The following is a 24,272-nucleotide window of genomic DNA, read 5'->3' on the forward strand; positions in this document are numbered from 1 at the left end:
ATAAAGTATAAGATAGACATAACTAAAATAAGTTTCTACTGGAGGTGAAAGGTATTGGTAGTTAATGTGACTCCTCATAAAGCAGCTGAATTGCAAGTTACAATCAAAGATTTATAAAAAATGTCTGCTTGATAATGTCTTTTGCCATAATAAAATACAGTCACACAAGGAGTAAAAGGCTAAAAGAATGGCCAGACAAAGACAGATCATCCGTTTGCGCTTAGTTTGAGACTCCTACAGAGCTGTTATTTGAAAATACCCATGTTGGGCACAGGAACGTGGAGAGTGCCATCTTACATGTATATTTAGTCTTTGGTTGTATTATTTCAAATGTTATGTGGCTATAATAGCATGAAATAGATACCCCTACCTGCTACAGAGATAGATATTACATCACTGCTGCTATAATGCTCTGCTGCAAAGGGACTTTTGAAAGGATTTCTAATGATAATGAAAATATTCTGATACAGCATTAAGGATTTTGCTCCTGAAATGTGTTTAATGTAAATATGCTGTCAGATACCCTTCAAGTAATTGACAAGAGCAGATGATTAGCAGTGTTCTCAATAGTGTTTTTGCATAATCTTACATTTTGACAGAACTCTTCAGCGCCTTTTTATTGTCAGTGCTCTGCAATCAGTAATACTTTTTCCTTGACATTTACTTTGTCATTATAAATCTTGTAAGTGGTCATTTAACTTGTTCAGTATGCATGTAAGAATATCATTACTAACACGTTTGAAAAAATGTCTTCCTGTTGAGGAACTATTCTGAAAGTAAACTTGAAAAAACCCTAAATGAAGTAGGTTGATGAGTGACTTTGTGAAATAAATACCTGTCTGTAAGCGTCTTCTTGCACATTTCAAGGATGATTTTAAAATCACTTTCTTATTGAACATTCGCGTATAAGTCATCACATTCAACACAATGCTGGACTTTTTAATCTGGTATTTTTGGAATTTAATACTGTTGTTCAGTTATGATCATTTACATCTAAGTGACCAAAATTAAACTCTTATTATCCATAAGCATTCATAATTACGTACTGCATGTAACGTTAATAGTCAATATAATAAACCTTCATCTTTATTGAAGCATCTCTTGTTTCTACAGCAGTTCTTTAATCTATCTCAATAGATTTCTAGTGTACAGCTCATATAGATTTGGTCAGTGACAAGGGTTAGAGTAGTCTTGTAGAACATTTACTTGTAGCTGTGAAAAGCCCACATTCATCAGAGGATTAGGTCGATCAGATTGTACCAGGATCAATGGAAGGACTGTGTGATCCCTCTTAGGCTGTAATGTGTTCACCTTCTTTGGAGAGAATTCACATACACACACATTTCTCTGTCTTAAAGCCATTTATCTCAGAATGTCAAATTGCAATAATTAACCATTATTGATCTTAAATTCAATTAACTTCATTAACACAGGTCATGATGAGGGTGCTTGTAAGGGAAAGGCTCTTGACAAGTGTCTTTTCTTATATGACATTGAATGTTCACAATCGTGGCTATAAACTATTCATATTGTGCCACAGGAACATGACAAGAGTTTGGTTGGTGGCTGTGGAGCAACATTTTAATCCCCTCCCCCTCGTTTTCTAGTTCTCAGGGTTTTCCAGCATTCTATTCAGGAGCCACTGAACCATTTGTTTCCAGCACATTATCTTAGTGTGGTATTATAGGAAAACCCACCTATTCAAATACCCTTCAGTTCAATAGCTACTGCAAATAGAGACTCAGTTACAAAAGCGTATATTAGTATAGTTAGCAAATCAGTAAAATGAATATTCAGTGCTTCTTTTTGCTATATGTACAAAACAAGCTGGGGCCATCTCGTAGAGGTAATCCTTAGAATCTCTGCTTTCTCCAAGTCCTAAGATTCATATTGCAGTCAATAGTTGTTTTTCTAAATAAGAGCTGAATAAAAACTGTGAAAGGACACAAAGCTTTGTTGGCCCACAGTGAACTCCTTTTTTTTCATGGAGAAACTTCATTAGAAGTGCAAGTTCACAATAGCTAAAATTGTGATTGAATTAATTTGGATTTCTACTATACCATGCATACGGTTGTATGGAGTTTATTGTACAGAGGCACTGGGACCAAAACAGCTATTGAAACTACTGTATAAAGGGGTTCAATGGGAATTTCAAGTTTGCAAGAAAAATGAAGGATCAGGTTGAAGGTCTTTTGGTACATTTTGGACATCTTAAGTAGTCATGATCATTTACAAATAAATCTCCCAGAAGAATGGCTCACTGTAATATACTGAAGCATTTTAGATGAAAGGTTGATTTTTAAAGACTTCACAATGAAGCCTGCAGCTCCAGAGACGTGTGTTAATATTGGTATAGTTAAACGCAAATCCAAAGACAGTGTTCTGGTTACGGTAAAACTTGTAAGATGTGGACAAATCAGGAGCAACCAAAGATAAAGGAAGATTACAGAAATTAAGGCATAAGATTTCTTTTTTTTTTTTTCCTTATTCTAAAAAAAAAATGCGAAACTGTAATCGGAAGACTGAGAAGAGAAATGACAACATCAGTTTTGTTCAAAACCAGATTCCTCTGACAATTAAATGGTCATTTTGTCACTACATTTGCTATTTACACTCCACTATACACAGCATTTACTGAAAAGAGGCAGGGCAGAAGCAGAATGGTTTGATTACTACATTTGGAGAAACTAAAGTTCCCCTGCAACATCTGTTTGCTCAGTGAAGGATTATAATAATTAAGAGCTATTAGAGCCATATTGAGAACTTTTATGCTCATGCCTGCTTATCCTGGAGTTGGCTGTGAATCTTGCATTAGTTTGTTGAATACCCTGTGTGCTTTTCAGTGATTAAAAGATGCCACCCAAATGCTGATATCAAGCAGAGATTTTGTCACTGTGTGTTTCAGTACCAATTCATACAGAGAATTTGGCTTCATCTTACCAGGATGTTGATAGTGATTTTTATTAAAAAAAAAAACCCAAACAAATATTTTTATTCTTTGAGGATTCTGGTAAATATTTTTTGCCCATGGAAATGGTAATTCTATACTTAGAAAAATGTTGCAGAGTCCCAAAACCAGGTTACCTCCCAGATCAAAATTAGAGTCAAAGCATAACATGAAGCTGTTTTCTCTGCTTATAAACATTTATCTCCCACTGTAGTAGGTGCTTGCATTGAGTGGGAAACTCTAACAAGTCTGTAGTACTTCACACCAAGCAACTGTCTTGGAAACCAACGGAAAACCACTTTTATCTGTCTTAGGAGTGGATCACATTTATTCGTGATGAATATACAGCAAATGTGGGTGGGTTTGTTTTTTTTTTTTTTCTGTTACTAACGTACGTACTAATTGTATTTGTTAAGTTTATGTGAAAGTTTTCAGACTACAGGGCTGCTTGTGAAGGGTTAACTTCAACAGTTCCTGCCGGGCTTTTGAGTCCTTCATGGCTGGGTACCTAACCGTTAATCTCCCAAAGGGTAGTGAGGAACCTTTATGCTCCTTTGAACAATACTTGTTTGTAACTTCGGTGTACTTGGAGGAAGGGCATCCTTACCCCAGGAATGTGGAGGGATGGGGAGGGGAAGAAGAGCAAGGTACCACATGAATGTTGATGAAACAGGAACACCAAGACCCTGAACTGACTCAAACCAAGCAGCGGTTGAGAATTCCCCAACGGGTGCTCACAGTCCCTGTTACTTATTTGCTTACTTGATCTAGTCCTGATGGTGCTTGTGAAAGGTTGTTTATGTGGTGACAGGAAAGGCCAGGAAGATTTTTTTTTTCTTCTTTTTCAGCAGAATCAGCCAGAAATTCCAGGCTTATCCTCATAGGGGCTGTTAAAATCTCTACTCCCTCAGAGTGCAAAGGAGGAAAGAGATTGATTTCACAAAATATGATAGCAAGGAAGGTCCTTCTGTCACCATGGGAGTCCATAATGTTTCTCAGCCCTTCCATGCAATTACTGTGATTGTACATTGCTTCTGGTAATCAACTGTGGGCACACACAGTGGGGCATGAACTATTCCCCAGCTTCTCTACGGCTCTGGTACTTTTGGGAGCCAGTTGTGTTATGTATGTGTGACTGCAAATTTAGGACAAAACTCAAAATCTGGTTTTCCTGACCAGGCATAGTCTCTGAACTGTTACTCCTGCGAAGTTTCTCATAAGCATGTTGTTCAGTTCCGACTGTACAATAATGACATCTGAAGGCATTTTTATGTGAGGAAGTCTCTTTAAAAATCTATACGATTTTGTGGGAGTAACTTGGACCTTGGATCTCTCTTAAAACTTTTTAATCTTCATATTCGTTCTTTTCAAAAACTTCTTGTAGAAGACAGCAGATGAACTCTTCAAGTGAGGCAGATCTCAGACTGATCCTCACGCAGCCCTACCCATGGAAGAGTACACTGAAGTGCAATAGGATCATGTGCTCTTCACCACGTTAGAAAGAAATGATGTTTCATGGGTGGATAATTCAAGCAGATTTTAGAAAATCCCTGCTCAGCAGGTTGAATTCAGGGAGTTCAGGCCCCGGGCAGAAATCAAGGCAGAGTGCAGCTTTTGAGGAGAGGGGCATGATCCATCATGTTCCATCTCTAGTGTGGTTCTGGTAGGACAGGTGTCCACAGCGTACCTGAATTCCTGCGCTGTGCTGGGAGTGGAAAGCTCTTTGGAGGAGAGTTGTGATAATACTTCTTACTTCCAAAACCTTTCTTATTTTCTCCATGGTGAAAAGAAGTTTGCTGGCAGTCTGCAGATTCAGCATTTATTGGATCCCAGCAGCTTGGCTCAGAGAAGGTTTGTAACCACAGGCTCTGGGTTGTGCATATTACATGCACCTGTGGGTATTTCACTGGATATTTTATCCTTAATAATTATTTAAGCTGAAAACTGGCAACTATTTTCAATTACACACATACACTGTACTCACATAATACACACTATGAAGAGGCCAGGAACAGAAACACAAACTTAAGTCATCTTCTCATGTTTTCTGTAAATTGCTGAATGAATATATATTAACCTGCAGGAGCTACAGACTCCTTGTCTTCTACTTGTCTTCTTGTCCGGCACTAGGCAAGTAATTTTTAATTTCTTCAGATTTCCAGGTTTGCAACTATAAGCTGTGGATAAGAATGTTTCTTCCACAGGGTTGGTGTGAAGAATAAAACACTCATTGAAGCTTTTGAAGACCTCAGTAGAGTAATGCTGTCCAATAGTGCTAAGTTATTTCTAAGCCATAATTTAATATTATGGCATCCTGTTTTTTCAGATGTGTATTTAATGATGGAGATAATGCATAAATGTGAGGTTTGCTTGTGAATCTCTCATTTAACAAACATCTAAGCAGTGTTCAGTTTCAGAAAAACGAATGCTTCCCTTATCAGAATTAGTAGCAATTTTTGAATATTTTTTCTCTTCATTTGTAGGTGGCCTGTATGATACTTTTCATATGGCAGCATAAAGTCTAAAGTGAATAGGAGACCTGAATCCTGTACCCTTCTTTAAACTACGCAACAGCCAGGGGAGTTTGGAACACAGTGACGTGAGGAGGTGGTGTCTGCTGTAGATTTCCTTTGTTCTGCGCTCACATGGCCCACACTTTAATGACACATAAACTCATTTCTTGTTATCGTCTCTTCGCTGTGTATTCTTGTCCATGTAATTCTCAACACTTAACACTTAGAGTTGACTTGAGCTCTCTGAAGTTGCTCCAAATGTAATACCAGTCCAGGATACTGGATTAGAGCAGCTGGCTAGCTTCCTCTGGCTGATTTCTGAGCTCTCCATGGCAAACAGCTGTAGTATTTTCATGAAGGAACAAACATAAGCACACTTCAAAGTTTCTAGTGCTTAATGATAGCCGCCCGTTAGATTGGCATGCTGTGTCGCGTCCATCCACACTGATTCCCAATAACTTTGTACTATACTGTTAGCAGCATTAAAAGGCTGTGGATTTATCAACATACAAAAATTCCAGCTAAGCAAGCATTAATCATGCACATCACATCAAATTAACATGTTCAAAATTAATATTCTTGACCTTGCCAGTGGGCAGAATAATCAGTCTTGCAGCAGGATTGTACTCCGGTGTGGGGTCCCAGCGACTTCAGCCGACGTGCGAGAGAAGTGCTGACCTCTCCACTTGGAAATAACATTTCTCTCCCATAATAGACAGTCCTGCCTCTATGAAACAGAACCTTTGACCTTTCTAACAGGAATAATGTCCCTGTCAAGGTGCTGGGTAATCAGTATTGCCATGCCCGTTTAGAGACAGTGTTGTCATTTGCCACTCTTGTAAGCAGGGCAGCCACTCCTATCTCCCATTGCTGTGGCCTAATGAGGTGTACGTTAGCATCTCTGCCAAGCAGTGAAGTCTCAAAGACAATTTCAGTTACATGTGAGTTATCAGCCAGTCTCAGTATAGAAATAGCTGGTGTTGTGGGTGAAATGTTTGCCTTTCTTCCTGTAAGTGGAAGGCCTGCGGAGTGGGAGTTTTCTAACAGACTGCTATAACTCTTTTATATGCCTTCGTTTGCATCAGGTCTTTGATTGACTCCATCCACCAAGCTGGTTTTCTCTTGCCTCTGTTCATTAATTTTGTGAGTGAGGTTCGTTGGCACAGTCAAATCCTCTCCGTGCTGCTGTTTCTCTGTGGCGTTTCTCTGGACTTGTGTTCAGACTGAACCCCCTCTGAACGGTCCCACTGGAGCTGGAGACTCTTCGAGGTTTTTTCATCCATCACTTAAATCTTAAAAAAATATTCTAGTTATTTCTTAGGTGGCTGGTGTCTGCTTTAAAACAGAATGGGAATGGTGTTTAGGAAAAGGCTCTGCACTGCCAGCAGCGCTGGCTGTGGGGGTCAAGCTGCAGAGAGAGTTTCGCTGGCCACGTCCTACTCACTGCTCCACTTTGTAATCTATTCCCATCCTTTTTCCCTTTTTCATTTTGACTGGAAATATAATATTAATCCTGTAAGCACTGGGAATGTTCCTGCTCCCAATCCCTTTCTGCTGTTCTCTTTTTTTCCAAGTGTGAAATGTAGATGGGTTCAGGTTTTTCAAGGGTTCAGAAGATTTTTTTCAAGATGTGCTCTAAATCAGACGGTTTGGGAAGTGACCCTTAGTATTACACAATGATTTAAAACTGTGCATAAATAAATAATAAAGCTGGTTGTATTTTTTCTTTAATAAAAAGTTACTCGGTTAAAGCCAAAATATTTCCAGGGAACTGAATGGTTTTGATAAACTTTTGTAGTTAAGCATTTTTTTCATGCGAGAAGAATATTTCAATATTTTGGTACTTTTTCAAGCAAAGAGCTTATATACCACTTTAAATATACCCCAGTAAGCTAATTAAAAGAAAAAGTCTTGGCGAAAAAACATAATTAAAACAAGACATTTTGAAAGTATTAGAATGAAATATTTGGATACATCCAAGCCAAAATACACAGGCTCAGATGCATTTTTTTTCAGGAAATAAGGGAAGAATTGTGCAATTAATTGGTTTTCGGAGAACAGTAAAATACGCCTTTAATGGTATGGGTTTATATTTCCAAACAAACTTAAGGAGGTGTGTGTTTGCCTGTGATTCTGGGGGGATGATGCCGTGAAAGGGATGCAAACCATGCAATGTTTTTGCTGTTTCTGCTGTAGAGGACCTCTGGCAGCTGGGGTTCAAGCCGGTAGCTGTTGTGCTGGTGGGCATCTCAGAAGATGGCTGAGTTTGGCCCAGGACATCGGCAGGGTAACAGCTGTCTTAGCTGCCTGCAGAAACGTGGTGGATGGCTGATAGTTCTCTGCTCCTGTATAGCAGGTCTCTGGTGTCTGTGTAGAGCCAGGTAGATGAGTTTATTAGTGTGTATACAATATGTAAAACATTTGGGGCAGTGATGGATCACAATTTATTTCCACTGGCAATGAAATGATCCATAGCTCAGTTATGAAGGTAATTCCCTCTTGTGTGGAAATGAATTGCATTATACCACAGCTTACTGTTATGTATTGATATGAAATGTGTTAATTTCTTTATTACCTAGCAGTTTACTTAATAATTATAACAAATATTAATGAGGTAATTGTTCTCGACCTCTCTGTGGCTGCACCTGCAACAGGTTTCTGAATCTCTTTGAAATCCTCATCTTCTCTAGAAACTGCCATGAAAAAAGGGAAGCCAATTATAGAAGCCCCAGCAGCACCAGGGAACTGCTTTCCATTTTTTGTCAAATCCTATGTCACAGTGACACTATTGCTCAACTTGCAGGCAGTTTCCTGTGGGTTATGGTGCCCCGTGAGATGTAAACTAAACTTTTTTGAGAACTCTAATTTTTTTTTTCTTCTTTTACTCTGGAAAAACAAAAAAAACCCTAGAACCACCTAATTTCTTTCATTTCCATTCTTATTAACTTCTTCTGTCATTAGAATTGCCTTTAAAGTTGTTGGTTTTTTTCCCTGAGACTTTGCTGATGAGGTATTGAAGAAGAGTTTTACAGACACCCTGCTGTTTCAAACATTTACTCAACATGTGAAAAAATAAAACTATGAGTCTTTTTAATTTTTTTTTTTTAACAAGAAGGAAACAGCTGAGTAACAATGGGCTGGAGACAGTGCTTAAAGACAGTCTCTCCTCCAGGCAGTGAATCTCAGTGAAAAAAATTTGTTACCATCACCTCCTGATTTTATTCTCCGCTTTCATAGTCTCTTTGCTTTTCCTGTAGGTACTTAACCAAACAAGAAATTTCTCTGCTACAGGCCTCCTTATCCTTCATTCTGTTGCAGTGAAGCTGTTACCTTCATCTGTACTCAGACAGAATATAGATCATCTCTCTCCCCTGAGCAAGATCTGGTGGGCCGGGAGGGATCAGCGATCCCCTTGGCTGCAGACCGGCTCCTTCCCATGAGTGCCTGCACTGAACCCCGTACTCTCTCCTAGCGTGGAGCTGGACTTTGGCCTTAACCTTCTCTCCTCTTCTGTCCCACATGCTGGTAACAATTTAATTGGGTTTTCTGAGGATGAAACTTGTCAGCCACCATAAAGCTATCTGTAGTGGTATTGCAAAACCTCTGAATATGCCCCGAGTCATCTGCCGTCGCAGGTTATTCCGGGACTTGTTGGGTTGCTTTATATTGCCCTGAAGGCAAGTGATGAGGTGACCAGCCCTTGAAGTAACGAATAAGAAGGTACTGGTGTAAAGTCCAGCTTAAGATGGTGTTTTAAATCTAAGGCTAAGATATTTCCTTGAGTATCCTCATCTCTTTCTTACATAAATCTTTGGTTGAGGAAGTTGATGGTAACGTTCTATTTCATCCCTTCCTCTCCTTTGTGCGGGGGAAAGAGCAGTTGTTCAAACTGTTAGTTTATCGAAGTTGCAGATTGCTGGGTTAAATTCCATACATTTGTGCCTCGTTTCCCACATTTCTGGATCAGAGATGCCTGATGTCACAAGTTGGCTTCACAACTTGAGCTTAGGAGAGAGAACAGCTATAGAGGAGGCAGCTCCTGGTTAACACGCAAATATGCTTGATAGTTGGTGAAAAGGGCAAAGAAAGCATGAAAGGTAAATAGATTTACATTTAAATGAGCTGCATGCTAGAGGTTTTCCTTAATGTAAAAGTCACTCTCTAAAAAACTGTGAATGTGACAATACAGGTGTTTCAGTCCAAACAAAATTCATAAGATTTCAGCAGTAAGAGAAATAAAAATGTAAAGAAAAACACACTAATTAGGGGCTTGATTCTGTGACCGCTGCTTGTGTTGGTGAGCTACGATGTACTGTTCTGCATTTTTCAGTCTGTTTGATAATGCAGACCTTTTTGGGGTGTAAACTATTATCATCTCTGCACTATTGCCTGAATAAACAAGCTATAGATTATTCAATGTGTTTAAGATACAGATACCCACACATTCCAGATGTGTTGCAGAGAAGGTCAAAAGTCAAGTGTCTTCAACCATAGAGACTACTGGAAATGCTTTTTTTTTCCCCAGCGTTTATAATAGCTTTTGTGAGAGATTGCAAGTAAATGTTAAATTCCACTTAATACAGAACAGTCATGTTCTAGTTTTGCTTTCTGGCTTAGCTGTAAATTAATGCATTATATAGAAATAGATAATTTTGATTAGTTAATGAAGCCTCTCTTAATGTTTCCATAGGAAATTCTAATGTTTCAATAAAGGAAAAACTTAGGTAGACTTAGTATATGTAGAACATGTGCGCAGAAGCACCATGGAAAAAAAAATGTTTACTGTCAGTTCCCAACTATCCTATTCAAGAAGAGTATCCTAGATTTACATCACCAGTTGCATTACTTGAGGGGGGGGGGGGAAGACAGGATCCCTGTTGGGTGTCTGTGTAGCTTATGCTGAGTAAATATTGACGAAGTAGTCTAAAGAGCAAACACTTTGACATTTGTAAGGTCCACTGGAAGGTCTTGTATATATTTATACAGCAGGAATGAGTGCAGCATACCAATTTTCTTGAACTAGCTCCTGACATCATTCTGCATGAGCTTTCTTGTTGAGAAAGGTGTGTTTAAATGTGAATGGGTCATTTGTTACACCCATATCCTCAATTTGTTCTTAGTGAGTTGTTTCAAAAGGTTGCATCACCTGCTTTTACCATCTCCTCCTCTAACTAATAATGATAACTTCAAAAAAAAATCTTATTTTTTTATTATTGTAACTGGGGATGTTTTTACTTTGTAGAAATTCTTGATGTTTGTTGTACTCTATATGTATTAAAGATTGAGTCTCAAAACTGTAATGAGCAAAAAATGCTTGCTTAATTTAAATTGTGAATCTGTCTGTTAAGAAATGCATTAGGGGTAGGAGAAGCATAAGACATATTAATTGACAGACAGGAACTGCTGTCTCTGAGGTTGATACAAGTAATTTATTACTTTAGAAATGAATGCCACCTCCAGAATGTGCTTCATTAATTTCAAATTTAGTTTTAATTTCAAGCTGTTGCCCCTTGAGAAGAATAAGGTGGCAAATTATGTTTGAAGAGCAGATTTTTTTCTTGCTCTGAAGAAACACTAAATTTTAACTGTTTAATTTTATAAATAAGTACACTTCTTTGGCTAAAACATTTAAGCAAAAGTACGATCAGCAGAAACTAACTTATATTTTCTTTTCTTCATAATAGCCTATGTTTCAGACGAACTAAAAGCAGCAGCACTGGTGGAAGAAGATGTGGAACCTGATGACAGTGCAGTTGATGGGGAGCCTTCAGCAAAATATGCATGTCCAGAAAAAGACTTCAGTAAGAACTGCCAAAGCTACCAAAACTCTCCAGCAGCTGAATTTTCTAGCCATGAAATGGACAGTGAGTCACATATCAGTGAGACAAGTGACCGCATGGCAGACTTTGAGAGCAGCTCTATTAAAAATGAGGAAGAGAGCAAGGAGGTTTCGATACCACTGGAAGACTCTACTGTATCTGATAGTTTAGAACAAATGAAAGCCGTATATAACAACTTCCTCTCCAATTCCTACTGGTCCAATCTCAATTTGAACCTTCACCAGCCAATTTCAGAAAAAAACAATGGTAGCAGCAGCAGTAGCAGCAGCAGCAGTAGCAGTTGCGGGAGTGGCAGCTTTGACTGGCACCAGACTGCTATGGCAAAAACGCTGCAGCAGGTTTCTCAGAGCAGAATTCTTCCTGAACCAAGTCTTTTTAGCACAGTTCAATTGTACAGACAAAGCAGTAAGCTTTATGGCTCTATATTTACTGGAGCCAGTAAATTCCGCTGTAAAGACTGCAGTGCTGCCTATGATACTTTAGTAGAATTAACAGTGCACATGAACGAAACAGGACATTATCGAGATGACAACCATGAAACTGATAACAATAACCCCAAGAGATGGTCCAAACCTCGTAAACGTTCTTTGCTTGAAATGGAAGGGAAAGAAGATGCCCAGAAAGTATTAAAGTGTATGTACTGTGGTCATTCATTTGAATCTCTTCAGGATTTGAGTGTTCATATGATCAAAACAAAACACTACCAAAAAGTGCCTCTGAAGGAACCTGTTACACCTGTAGCAGCAAAAATTATCCCAGCGACTAGAAAGAAAGCATCACTGGAGCTTGAACTTCCAAGTTCTCCAGACTCCACAGGTGGGACACCAAAAGCAACAATCTCGGATACCAATGATGCACTCCAAAAGAATTCTAATCCTTACATCACGCCAAATAATCGCTATGGTCACCAGAACGGTGCCAGCTATGCCTGGCACTTTGAGGCAAGGAAATCTCAAATTCTGAAGTGCATGGAGTGCGGAAGTTCGCATGACACTCTGCAGGAACTCACAGCTCACATGATGGTGACGGGACATTTTATTAAAGTCACTAACTCTGCCATGAAAAAAGGGAAGCCAATTATAGAAGCCCCAGCAACACCAACAATAACGTCCCTAGTAGATGAGAAAGTCCAGTCTGTGCCACTAGCTGCCACCACTTTTACGTCTCCTTCCAATACACCTTCTAGTGTTTCCCCTAAATTAAATGTTGAAATAAAAAAAGAAGTAGATAAAGAAAGAGGCAGTGCTGATGACAAAATGAAAGACAAAGAAAAGTCAAGTGAAGATGAGGAGAAGTATGATATCTCCTCAAAATACCATTACTTGACTGAAAATGACCTAGAAGAAAGCCCTAAGGGAGGATTAGATATATTGAAGTCTTTAGAAAACACAGTTACATCAGCTATAAACAAAGCCCAGAATGGCACACCAAGCTGGGGCGGCTACCCCAGCATTCATGCTGCCTATCAGCTGCCTAATATGATGAAGCTGTCATTGGGTTCATCTGGGAAGAGTACAACATTAAAACCTATGTTTGGAAACAGTGAACTAGTGTCACCAACTAAAAACCAGCCCTTGGTGTCTCCACCAAGCAGTCAGACTTCACCTGTGCCAAAAACAAACTTTCATGCCATGGAAGAATTGGTAAAGAAAGTCACTGAGAAGGTAGCTAAAGTGGAGGAAAAAATGAAAGAGCCTGAAGGAAAGCTTTCGCCAATGAAGCGAGCAACGCCTTCGCCATGCAGTAGTGAAGTCAGTGAACCCCTTAAGATGGAGTCCTCCATTGATGGTGGCTTTAAAAGCCAGCAGAACAGCCCAGTCCCTCAGAGAGATGGTTGCAAGGATAGTCCAACTGTAGAACCTGTGGAAAATGGGAAAGAGCCTGTTAAGTCCATTGTAAGTTCTCTAAGTAGTAGCACTGCTATCATTACTGATCACCCTCCCGAACAGCCATTTGTAAACCCATTAAGTGCACTGCAGTCTGTCATGAATATTCACCTTGGGAAGGCAGCAAAGCCATCTTTGCCTGCTTTGGATCCAATGAGCATGCTTTTTAAAATGAGCAACAGTTTGGCAGAAAAGGCTGCAGTGGCCACCCCACCTCTACAGTCCAAAAAACCAGACCACTTAGACCGTTATTTTTATCATGTCAACAATGACCAACCCATAGATTTGACGAAAGGCAAGAGTGACAAAAGCTGCTCTTTGGGTTCAGCGCTTTTGTCATCCACATCGACGTCTTCTGCATCTTCTTCATCTACAGTGACAACAGCAAAGACATCCGCAGTCGTGTCATTCATGTCAAACTCGCCGCTACGCGAGAATGCCTTGTCAGATATATCTGATATGCTGAAGAACCTGACAGAAAGTCACACATCAAAATCTTCCACACCTTCCAGCATATCTGAGAAATCTGACATTGATGGTACCACAATAGAAGAACCAGAAGAGAGTACGCCAGCTCAGAAAAGGAAGGGACGTCAGTCTAACTGGAACCCTCAGCACTTGCTCATATTGCAGGCCCAGTTTGCAGCTAGTTTACGGCAGACTTCAGAGGGGAAATACATCATGTCAGACTTGAGCCCTCAAGAAAGAATGCACATTTCCAGGTTTACGGGACTTTCAATGACCACAATTAGCCACTGGCTAGCCAATGTGAAATACCAGCTCCGAAGGACGGGGGGAACAAAGTTCCTTAAAAATTTGGACACTGGGCACCCAGTGTTCTTTTGTAATGACTGTGCCTCACAGATCAGAACTCCTTCAACTTACATCAGTCATCTTGAGTCGCATCTGGGTTTCAGGTTAAGAGACTTGTCCAAACTGTCCAGTGAACAGATTAACAATCAGATAGCACAAGCAAAGTCACCGTCTGAAAAACTGGTGACGTCCTCTCCAGAGGAAGATATCGGAACTTCTTATCAGTGCAAACTTTGTAACAGGACTTTTGCAAGCAAGCATGCTGTTAAACTTCATCTTAGTAAAACACATGGGAAGTCACCAGAGGATCATCTTCTGTATGTTTCGGAGCTAGAGAAGCAGTAGCATTTGCTTTTGATTAAAATAACTGTAATTTGCTTTGAGGAAAACTGTCAAAGACGCCTTAAAGCTACTGTTTAGTTCTTGGCACATGTTCTTATTTTAACTCCAGAGTCGCTCTGGGCTGAACTGTTTTGTATAACTGTACAGTGTTTAAATAGAGGTGCATAATCAGCTGTTGTTACTGGTAAAATATGAAGGTTAAAATGCAGTGGTAAGTGTTTGGAACTTTGTGTAAATTGGATTTAGTTGCTGTGCATCCCTCTGATGCATCAAGCTGCATGCATTAACAGACAGTTTAATTAAGCATTTATAACTAATTCTGGTGCACTTTTTTCATGTGACCTAAGTGTGCTGGTATTTCTCACCCTATAATCTTTAGCCCTCTGAGTACTTTGAAGCACTTTTGCATTAATTTGGTAAAAATGTATGGATATGGTTTTTTTAAACCCTTACCAGCTTAGTTCTGATTACTAATATGAACCTCCATTTATGCAGAGGTGTCTCACACCTTGAAATTTAAAAATATAATTTTCACATTGAAACATAGATGTATATATTGTATAGATTTCAAAATCTCTTATGGAAAATGTGATTGTGGTTAATGCCATTTTCTTTTTCTTCAGCATTTTTAGCAACAGTGGGTTTTGTACCTGATAAGCCCCAGGTATAAACTGTACCTATATATAGTGTATATTTCATTTTTTAGATCTAACGGTGTTTCTTTCAACATCCAAACATTGTAAATTATATGATGAAAGATACCACAGATAGCATTTATAAAGTATTCAGAAACATTATTCTTAAAGCAAAATATGTTTTGTTTTGTTTGCTATACAGTACATCTATATTAATAGAGGTTCATGTTTAAATTATACATATTTATTAGTGTTGCTATCATTTGTTTGTTCTTTTTTTTTTTTTTAAACCGTCTGAAGAAACCGAAGCCACGGACTGCATTCCTGGCATGCATTCTAACTGTTTTGCACAACATGACTTTTAAAGGTATTTATTAGTAAAAAAAAAAAAAAAAAACCAAAAAAAAAACCAAAAAAAAAAAGGAGAGAAAATTCAAAATAAACTCAGTGCTCAAAGGGTTAAATCTATTTGAAAAACTTGTACTGTATTTCCTAAACATTGATAAAGCCTTTAAAATGTTTGTACTGTAATACTTTGCTTAAAAGTTATGAGGCATTCTGTGATATAACCTCTTTTACTTATTTATAAGCGCTCTTGGTTGTTATTTCCTATTGTAGAATGCCTTTTTATTTCAATTGGTAACTTTCTGTTTTGTTCTGCCTAATTATTCTCCCAAGATTCCATACTGCAGCTTTATCTTTAGGCATATGAAAGGTAACCCGTGGTTACCAGCACACTAAGTGATTCTGTTCGTCTCCATTTTTGGCAGTTAATTTGCAGAAGTAACTGACAGCTGACACCATATGAGAATCTATGTATAAAATATTGGCATGTAAACAGCACAGACACTGTAATGCACTCTGTGCCCTGTTTTGTTGTTGACAATGAAGCACCATTATATGACTCTTCATATAACCTTTTTTTCTACAGCAGCATTAAAATTGTCTTTTTGCTATAATTTTGTGTTGCATTCACAATTATGTCTGAAATGTGCTACGACTAACGAGCACATTAAAATTAAATTGTATGCTATCTGTTTATGACTGAAGCTTGAGTAGGTTTCTTCATCTGCCAGGTGCTGGCAGTCAAAAGCTGCACATAAATCACTGGAGTTTTAGTGAACTTTAGCATTTAAAGAGCAGGGTAGCACTTATTCAAAGGCTGCATTAACAGAATTTTTTTTCCTTCAGAAAAGATAAATGGGCGTTATAACTCCTTTTTAAACATCAGGTAAGGCTGGCTGTGAGGATGGGGTTTACTAGCAACGCGTGGCAAAGCAAATAGGTGTTTTGCTGTGCTGTGGGTTCAGACCCAGGCAGATGCTGGTACTCACCCGCGTTCCCCGTCAGTGTGTTGAGCAGAGTCTGCGAGTTGCACCGGTGGGCATTTCGTGGCCCTTTCCTTCTACCCAGCATTTTCAAACGACAGGAGTAGGAACCTGAGACTGATGACCTAAACTTTGTGCTTTTGAAGTGAGTCCTCTTATGGCCCTGCCTGCTGTTGTACAGCGTTCACAGCAGACAGCGAGAGGGGAAAAGAAGATGAATAAACACATGCCAACCAAACGCAAACAGGCGGGTGCATTAATATGATAATAACAGACTTTTACTGGTGTTGACAGGTCATCCCATCAAAACCATTGAAAACAGTTTGCATCTCCGAAGCACCTATATCACTATGCATGTAAATAATGTCTTTTACCAATCAGGTGAACTCAGGCTCTGGAGATGGTTACATGGGAACCAAAACCACCATTACAGCATTTAAGAATCATGACTCAAGTAATAACTAGCGTCTGAATGTCAAATATACAGTTTCCTTTTCTTTTTTTAAAAAAATCCAGTCTTCCAGTAAGCAAGTAATTGAATCTTTCTTTCTTTCTTTCCTTTTTTCCATCTTCCTGTCTTTCCTTACATCTTTCTCTGTAATTGTAGAGGCCAGTACCATGTTTTCAAAAATACATCGGCGTGTTCTGTTCATTCTATAGCAAATACTGCTAAGCAGACCCAGGGAATGGAATTAATGATTAGGGCTCTGGGTTTTTTTCCTCCTTTGGCTCACAGTTGTATCTGATTTTGAGGTCATTTGTGTGTCAATGTTTATGGCCTCAGCTCAAATTCCAGCAATAAAATTGCAGCATGCTGTTTTGCTGGTCGACTATAGCATCCCAGGAGTCCCCCTCTTAGTTAGGAGAGGCAACCTGGCTGGCTGAAGCCTTTCATGAACCTTCCTGGGTGGCTGTCCGCATTTTTTGCAAATAGATGTTCTCAATCTAAATCCAGCCAAACTTTTAACCTCTACAGCAGCGAATTCCTCCTTTGAAAATTCTAACAGCTTAAATATAGTATTTGGTTGCAAACCAGAAATTCACACATAAGGAGACTGGCAGATTATTGCGTATGTTGTCAATCAGTGTATTTTTAAGATGCACCATTGAGTTATAATAGTAATGCTAAAAGCTCTGTATGCAATGCTGTTATCTGGGACACGGGAGGGAGTAAAAGCAAGCGACTACAGACTCTTTTGCAGTGTTCCTTCTGCTTATTCTTAAAATACAGACAAGAGCAAATACCACTGATGCAGCCGCACCTGATCTGGTAAAAGTCAGTTCCTGGGCCTGACTTAGTGAGGTCTGAATGTGCAGTGAGGAGATGAACTGGGTGAAAATCCAGGGAGCAGCCATGTCTGCAGAAATGACTTTTTAATACGTTTTTTAAATGCGCTTGAAACTTTGCAAATGAATGGCTAGTCAGGATCTGCATTTCCCAAATTTATTAAAATAAAGTTAAACTTGCATTTCAGAACCTCCAGGACTGGCATACCAATGTGATTTCACATTATAAAGAATTTAGAGAATCAATGAACTAGAATAATGTTTTTTCCATCCATACACTGATATGTATATTGGCATGGTAACTATTAGTGCTAACCAAATCACTAACCTAGCTACGTTAAGATAATTTTTTTCCTATTAGGCAAACAGGAAAGTATGGATGCAGGATTTTAAAATATGCGTCTAAGTTCTGACTTTTGCTTTGCATTTGATACTTTATTTAGAAATATGCAGATCGAATGAGAGAGAAAACAAAATGCCTCAAGAAAGAGTTTAAAAATGAAATTGTGATGGGGTGGGAAGAGCTTTAAATCACAGGTGTATAAAGGTGACCCTGGTCTAACCCCACCCAAGTAGTGGCTTGTTGCAGCATACTGTATATCTTCCAGCCATCACATTTACGCAGTATCTTAAAATAACATTTGTGATAAATGTGCAATTTAACTAATTTATGGTGCTATGATGTGCTCAGGGCTACATGCAAGATGAAAATCTTAAATGGAGCTTGAACAGCTCACTTCACAACAAGAAATCAATATGCCAGATCTTAGAGAGCTGTTCACTGGAGTCAACATTTAGCAAAAAAAAAATCAGTGAGTGTATCTTCAAGTTTTAGTGAGTAAGAAATCTATAATTAACTGAAATATGACTTTTAAGCTAGTGTAAGGAACTGTTTCTGAAACGGAAATCTTTCTAGAATCTTAATTATATTTTATTTTTGTATTAAAATTGAAAGTATATTGTTTTAATTATCCAGTTGATTTTGTGGTGAACACTGTGCAATTTTTTTATCCAAGCCAAGGCAGATTAGTGTTATCAATATGGAAACTGTCTGTTGCATTGTGATATGGCTATTCTTGCTATATAAAGCTAGACACAGATATAATTTTGAATTTTATGACAGCAAAAAATTTGGCTATACTTTGAGATTTAAAAAAAAATACTGGCATGTATTGAAGGGAAGAATGTTCTTTAATTTTGCAAATTTTTACTTCAACTGCAGCAGAAAAAGAAGTAACTGTGGTGCAAGTGGAACAGAGACGACTAGTAGTAAAGCTAAATTTAATTAATAAATTTTGTATTTTAAAATATACCTCCAGTCAACCTTATATATTTCCTAGAAAAATATCATATTATTACAATTATTTTTGCCGCTTTGTTTGGGTTACTTTTTGTTACAAGAATATGTTGTAGCTTTGCTAGGTAGTCTGTTACCCACACTGCTCCACAGAGCTGAAATACAGGGAATGGTCATAAAACTAGAATTTATCAAACAAAGTAGGAAAAAAAAAAGAGTTTCAAGACTACTCAGCTTTTAAAAAGTCACTTGATTGTCCTCTTAGCAAAGGATGAAATAGTTCTTAGTACTTGACTGGACAGTTACCGTTTTAGCAGTGGAAATACATGTGTAACTCCCTTGGGTATTGCTAGTAAATACATATGATCTCCAGCAAAAAAAAAAACAACCCAGTAAATTCTCTTCTCCTGGGACTTTGTGCCAGGATGTGCCTTCCAGCCCTTGGTTGGCCTGGTAAATGAGAGAACAAGACAATTATCATACTGCCATCTCGGAATGTGGAAGCAGCTCTCTTGTTCAGAGTGTGGTAGCAGTGAATTTTGTTGAGTTTTCAGTAATTATCCTATAATAATGGAAAGCTTGTATGTGTTTAAGACTATGATACTACAGCCCTCATTGAAGAGTATTTGCATAAGAAGTAAATTTTTTACCAGTAAAGGAAGAAAGAATTGGGGTCATTTACAGAAGGGAGCAGAATTATGTATTAATGCATCATTATACATGTCTGAAAGCATTGCAATAGTCGGTGAGGTTACAATCTGTTTTCAGGCCTTGGTTTGGGGCAATAATTTTAACTAAATGTGCAGCATGAAAAAAATGACTGATTTTTACTAATACGTAGCTCACGTGCTGTATTCCACAGATATGGTGGTGGTGTTACATAAATTCATTTTTTACATGTAAAAACAATCTTCCTTTGTACTTAGTATCCAGGTTATGTGTTGGGTAGGGGTTGGTTGTTTGTTTTTCAGCAGTATATTACAACGTTTACGTGGAACACATTAACTTCCTCAGCAGCTGTTGCTTGGCTTGCTTCGCCTTATTTATAGCTTGAAGTGTACTTCTGGTTAAATAATCTTTTAAGAGAATTAAAATCAGATAGACTTTTTGGGATAGATGGATATGTCTAGACCATTCACCAAGTTCATACATATAAGCTTTATTGAAATTAAAATCTGCAACTGCAAATCATACTTCTATACCAATGTGCCTATCTTTCACTGGAGGAGTGTTTAAAAAGTAAAATTAAAAATTACAACCTAAGGCAGATATGCCAAAAAAAGAATTTTTTGAGTAATAATTTAACAGGATGTTTTCTCTGTATCATGGTTTTAAAATTCTTAGCCTGTTTTAAGAAATAAAAAAGATTATCATAGAGCAAGCAAAAAGACATAAAAAATGGCAGTGCCAGTCCTGGCCCCATTTCCCAGCCGGGCGCTTGGAGCGGGTAGTGGAGCTCTTCACATCAAATAGTGATGTCGTCCGAGCCTAAACTGAAACGATTATGTGTCCCTCATGTCACCCACTGGGTTTTCCTATTGTCACATTAGGGTGAGGATGTGCATTTCTTCCCTGACACGCTTAAACTCTGCAAGTGGCATAGTGGACTTTGTAACCAAATAGCAAGCTAATTTTCTGATTTCTTGCCTCTTGATGCCTGAATTAAGGACTTTGGTCACAAGGGAAATGAATTTCAAATGATTTGGCACTGTGGAAAAGCCTATATTAGATCTGTCAGCCCCATTCCACTCCCTGTGGAGAAGATAGTATCCATCTTTTTTTTAAATATCAAAAATATAAATGGAGAAAGGGTAACTTTTAAACTTTAGTATAAATTAACAATGAAAAATACTTCTTTATTAAACTTCAACATATCACATTCATTCTTGCATGGTGGGAAACTGGGGACATGTTTATAGCCATCATAATTGTGAGTTAGTGACCTTTCTAGCCAAGTGAAATTAAATTACTTGAAAATGGAATTCTTTTTAATTGGTGAATTTGTAGGTGGTGGGGAAAGGAAGGGGGTTTGCTAAAGCGTGTATGTGATATAAAGCCTGTGAGGAGCTGTAATAAAAGCCTGAAGCCTGTGCTCAGATGTAAACCTGTGCAGAGAGGGAGAATGAGGTAGGTGTGTCAGGAAGCGGAGTCATATTCTCAGCTTTTTTTTTCTAAACTGGAGGTACAGTCACTGCAGTTACGCCTCAATGACCATGAAACCGAGTCGGCAGAAGCTGAAGGACTCCGCTCCTGAAAGCCTCATCAGGACTTGTCATCGCTCTAATGAATATCATTTAAATTGCTTTGTATATTGGTGGAGTTTGGATGTCGATTTAATTTGTGCATGTGTTTGAGTTCTTCTGCTTGGCTAGGCTAACAGAGAGCAACAGCCTAATGAAAAGTGAGTTGGTGACAGCGTGATGAGCCCCAACCCAATCAAATGTGTTTGAAGGGCTGTTTTGACAGGGATCTTAAAAGTAGATCTAGAAAAGCGGAGTAGTGCTTCAGTTCAGTACAATTGTTTCAGGCTAAGATTACTGCTTTTTGTACCGCTGAACGGCTGAAATTTTTCTGTGTGCACTCTGGCTTGTGCTAAACATGGATCCCAGGACTGTGCTTAGGGGAGCCCAGAAGAATGGGCTCCCCCTATTAAATGTCTCTAGAAATTATTTGAGTTAAAACACCACTTTTAAAAAGTAATTAGTAGGGTACACCAGTAACTGGGAAGCACGGTATGACTTAACCAGGGGTTACAGTGTGCATCTCCATCTCTAACGTGGTGTTGCACAGGGCAAATAGGAGGAACAGCAGCAGATTGACACTGGAGGGCAGGGGCCGGCTGCTCCGGGCCAGCAGTGGACTTCTCTGCATTAATTCCCAGTTACTGTGCTGGGAAGTTGAGCATACAGTGTCGCAGAGCTGCAGAGAAGGGCAGAGCAGATAGAGAAAATCTGCAAAATCTATTTCGGTGCTCACCAGGTATTGGGGATGGTCTGGGGACAAGAAAAACAGACCAGGAGCGGTTCAGACGAGCTGTGAGGAGGGAGGTGGGTGGAAGTCCCTCTCTCCTGAAGGCTGTGGCTGTGCCGTAGGGAGAGAGGAGGCTCCCAGAGGGCACAGCCTGGCTGATCTGAGCAGGGCTTGCCCTCTGCACGGCAGGGAAGCCTGACCTTCAGGGTGGCTGGGACACCGCCCTCAGCACACCAAAAACTTACCTGAGTTACCATACTCGCGGAATAGACATGGTCTCCCAGAAGGATTACTGAAAGTTGGTAGAACAGCCACATCAATCCTATAAATTATACTAATTCCTCCAATCTCTAATAACGTGTTCACTTTTTGCATCTTACATGTGCATTTGGAAGATGAAAGAAAAATATAGTCTTGATTTTTATTTGCCACTGTGAAGACAAATCAATTTCCAAAACAGAGCTGCTGTCAGAAAGAGGAAATAGAGACTAGCACTTTGTCATCTCTGAAGACTACAGAGCCGTGCTACACAGTAGCCTGTACTTCACAGTGCTTCAAAATGGACACCAGGAGCCTGAGCATTAAAAAAAACTAAATTCAATTTTAAAATTTCACATGAAAACCCAACAACGACAACAAAAAAGGACCGTGGGAGGGAAATTGGGTTACAAGAAAAATCTGCAGTCCAGATACTCTTATCTAAGAGATGATTAATACATCAGATAAATTGTTCAGCAGTGATTCATGCAAACAGATCTTCTATAATTCTGCCAAAGCCAGTGAGATCAATGTGCTGTGCTGAATGATCGTGGCACTGACCACTCAAAAGAAAGCACCTAAGGGCAGAGCTGTAACTTACGCTGATTTTGCACCCCCCATGATTTCAAAATATATGAGGTTCTCCAGCTCCCAAATCCATCTATAACCCTCAGGAGATGCACGCTCCTGTTTTGGGGGTGAACATGACCCTTTCTTTCTTCATTATCCCAGATTTTGTAGATGCCATATGCTTCTTTTTATGTGATAAGTGTCTTAATATCACCATCATGCACAGACAGACTAATTACCATCAATAATTTGAATGTCAGGGATTCAGTGTACCTCTTAATTTCAATGTAAGATTTGGGCGAGGTGTGAGAATACCCAAAAAGAAAAGAAAAAAGGGAAAGATGTGATACAAAATGTATATAAGTCTGCAGAAAGAAACTGTTAGATTAAAAAAAAAAAAAAAAAGCAGCACAATTGAATTCAGGGCATGTGTTTGAGTATTTAATGTTAAAAATATAAATTAGATATTGAAGAAGCACAAAGCACCCACTTCTACTTCCTTAATAGGGCTTTTATTAAAGGCACTAGAAGAGATTCCAAGGAGGGAGAGATCAAAACAGCAGTCTCATCAGCTGTGGTACATTAGCAGCTTCTCAGGAAGCAGGGAACAGCAGGCAAAACCACACCAACCCACAGGTGCAGCCACATGATATTGTAAGCAGTTCTGATCCCATAGAAACACTCTGGGCACAGGTAATACTTCCTCAGGCTTGTTCCTGCACCCCGAGAGCTGCTTTAACCCCTCTTCTGCTGCACGCAGCCCAGAGCCTGATACACTCCTGTCTTTGCAAGGTGCGCTCTGCAAACACATTTTCCTCCTTGCTCTCCTCCAAAACCCTTGCTATAGGCTGTTTGTGGTGTTTTCTTGCAAACCTGTTTAGATCTCTCTTCTAAGAGGTTGTTGTGTGGGGGATGATAAATGGTCCAAGCCACCAGAGACACCCAGCACCAGACCACCGAGGTTTCTGCCCCGCCTGTCCCCTCTGCTCTGCGGGGCTGCTCCCTGGGTGGAAACACTCTGCTGGGCACTTGGGCTGCCCTAAACATGACAGGGAAGATCAGATGGCAAAGTGGGGATTTTCTAAAGCTGGTCAGACATGCAGCAACATAACCAAGTACCTAGAAACAAAATACTCTGGAAAGTAGCTGAAGCACCTGTGGTACCACCCTTGGCTGACGGACCCCAGATAGGTGCTGCCTGCCATCTGCTCAGCGTCCCAGCTGCGAGTCCTCTCCTGGAGCTGGAGACCACAGCATCCCAGCTTGCAGCCCAGCAGCCAGAGCTCTCCCTTGCATTCACGCTTTGCCTGTCCTAGAGGCAGCTTTCCAGTGGGCTGAGGTGCTCTCTGGCTCTTGGCACGTTTTCTGAGCCCAGTAGAGGGTGTCCCCCAGCACAACTTGGACTGGACCCAACAAACACCCCTGCCTTCTGGGGAGCTCCAGAGCTCAGCCCACCTCATCTCACCTACGGGTCATCAGCAGCCAGGGAGCTCGGCACTCCCCAGCTGGCAGAAATTTAGGTGTTACTGAGTTAAATAGGAGTTGAGAGGGGGTTTGCAGAATTTTGCTGATTCCTTTGTGGTGGG

The 24,272-nt window shown here is 39.5% G+C and overlaps 1 protein-coding gene across 1 annotated transcript in view; it reads left to right on the forward strand.

Moving 5' to 3' along the window:
• TSHZ3 (teashirt zinc finger homeobox 3) overlaps positions 1-15,929 on the forward strand; it is a 62,857-nt gene extending 46,928 nt beyond the window's left edge. Inside the window, exon 2 of the mRNA XM_086758373.1 lies at positions 11,145-15,929. Coding sequence (XP_086614499.1) covers positions 11,145-14,344 — 3,200 coding nt within the window. The 3' untranslated portion in view covers positions 14,345-15,929. The remainder of the gene's footprint in view (positions 1-11,144) is intronic.
• The last annotated feature ends 8,343 nt before the right edge of the window (positions 15,930-24,272 follow it).

The sequence above is a fragment of the Chlamydotis macqueenii genome, chromosome 13 (assembly GCF_036417535.1).
Source record: "Chlamydotis macqueenii isolate bChlMac1 chromosome 13, bChlMac1.mat, whole genome shotgun sequence".
Lineage (NCBI taxonomy): Eukaryota > Metazoa > Chordata > Aves > Otidiformes > Otididae > Chlamydotis > Chlamydotis macqueenii.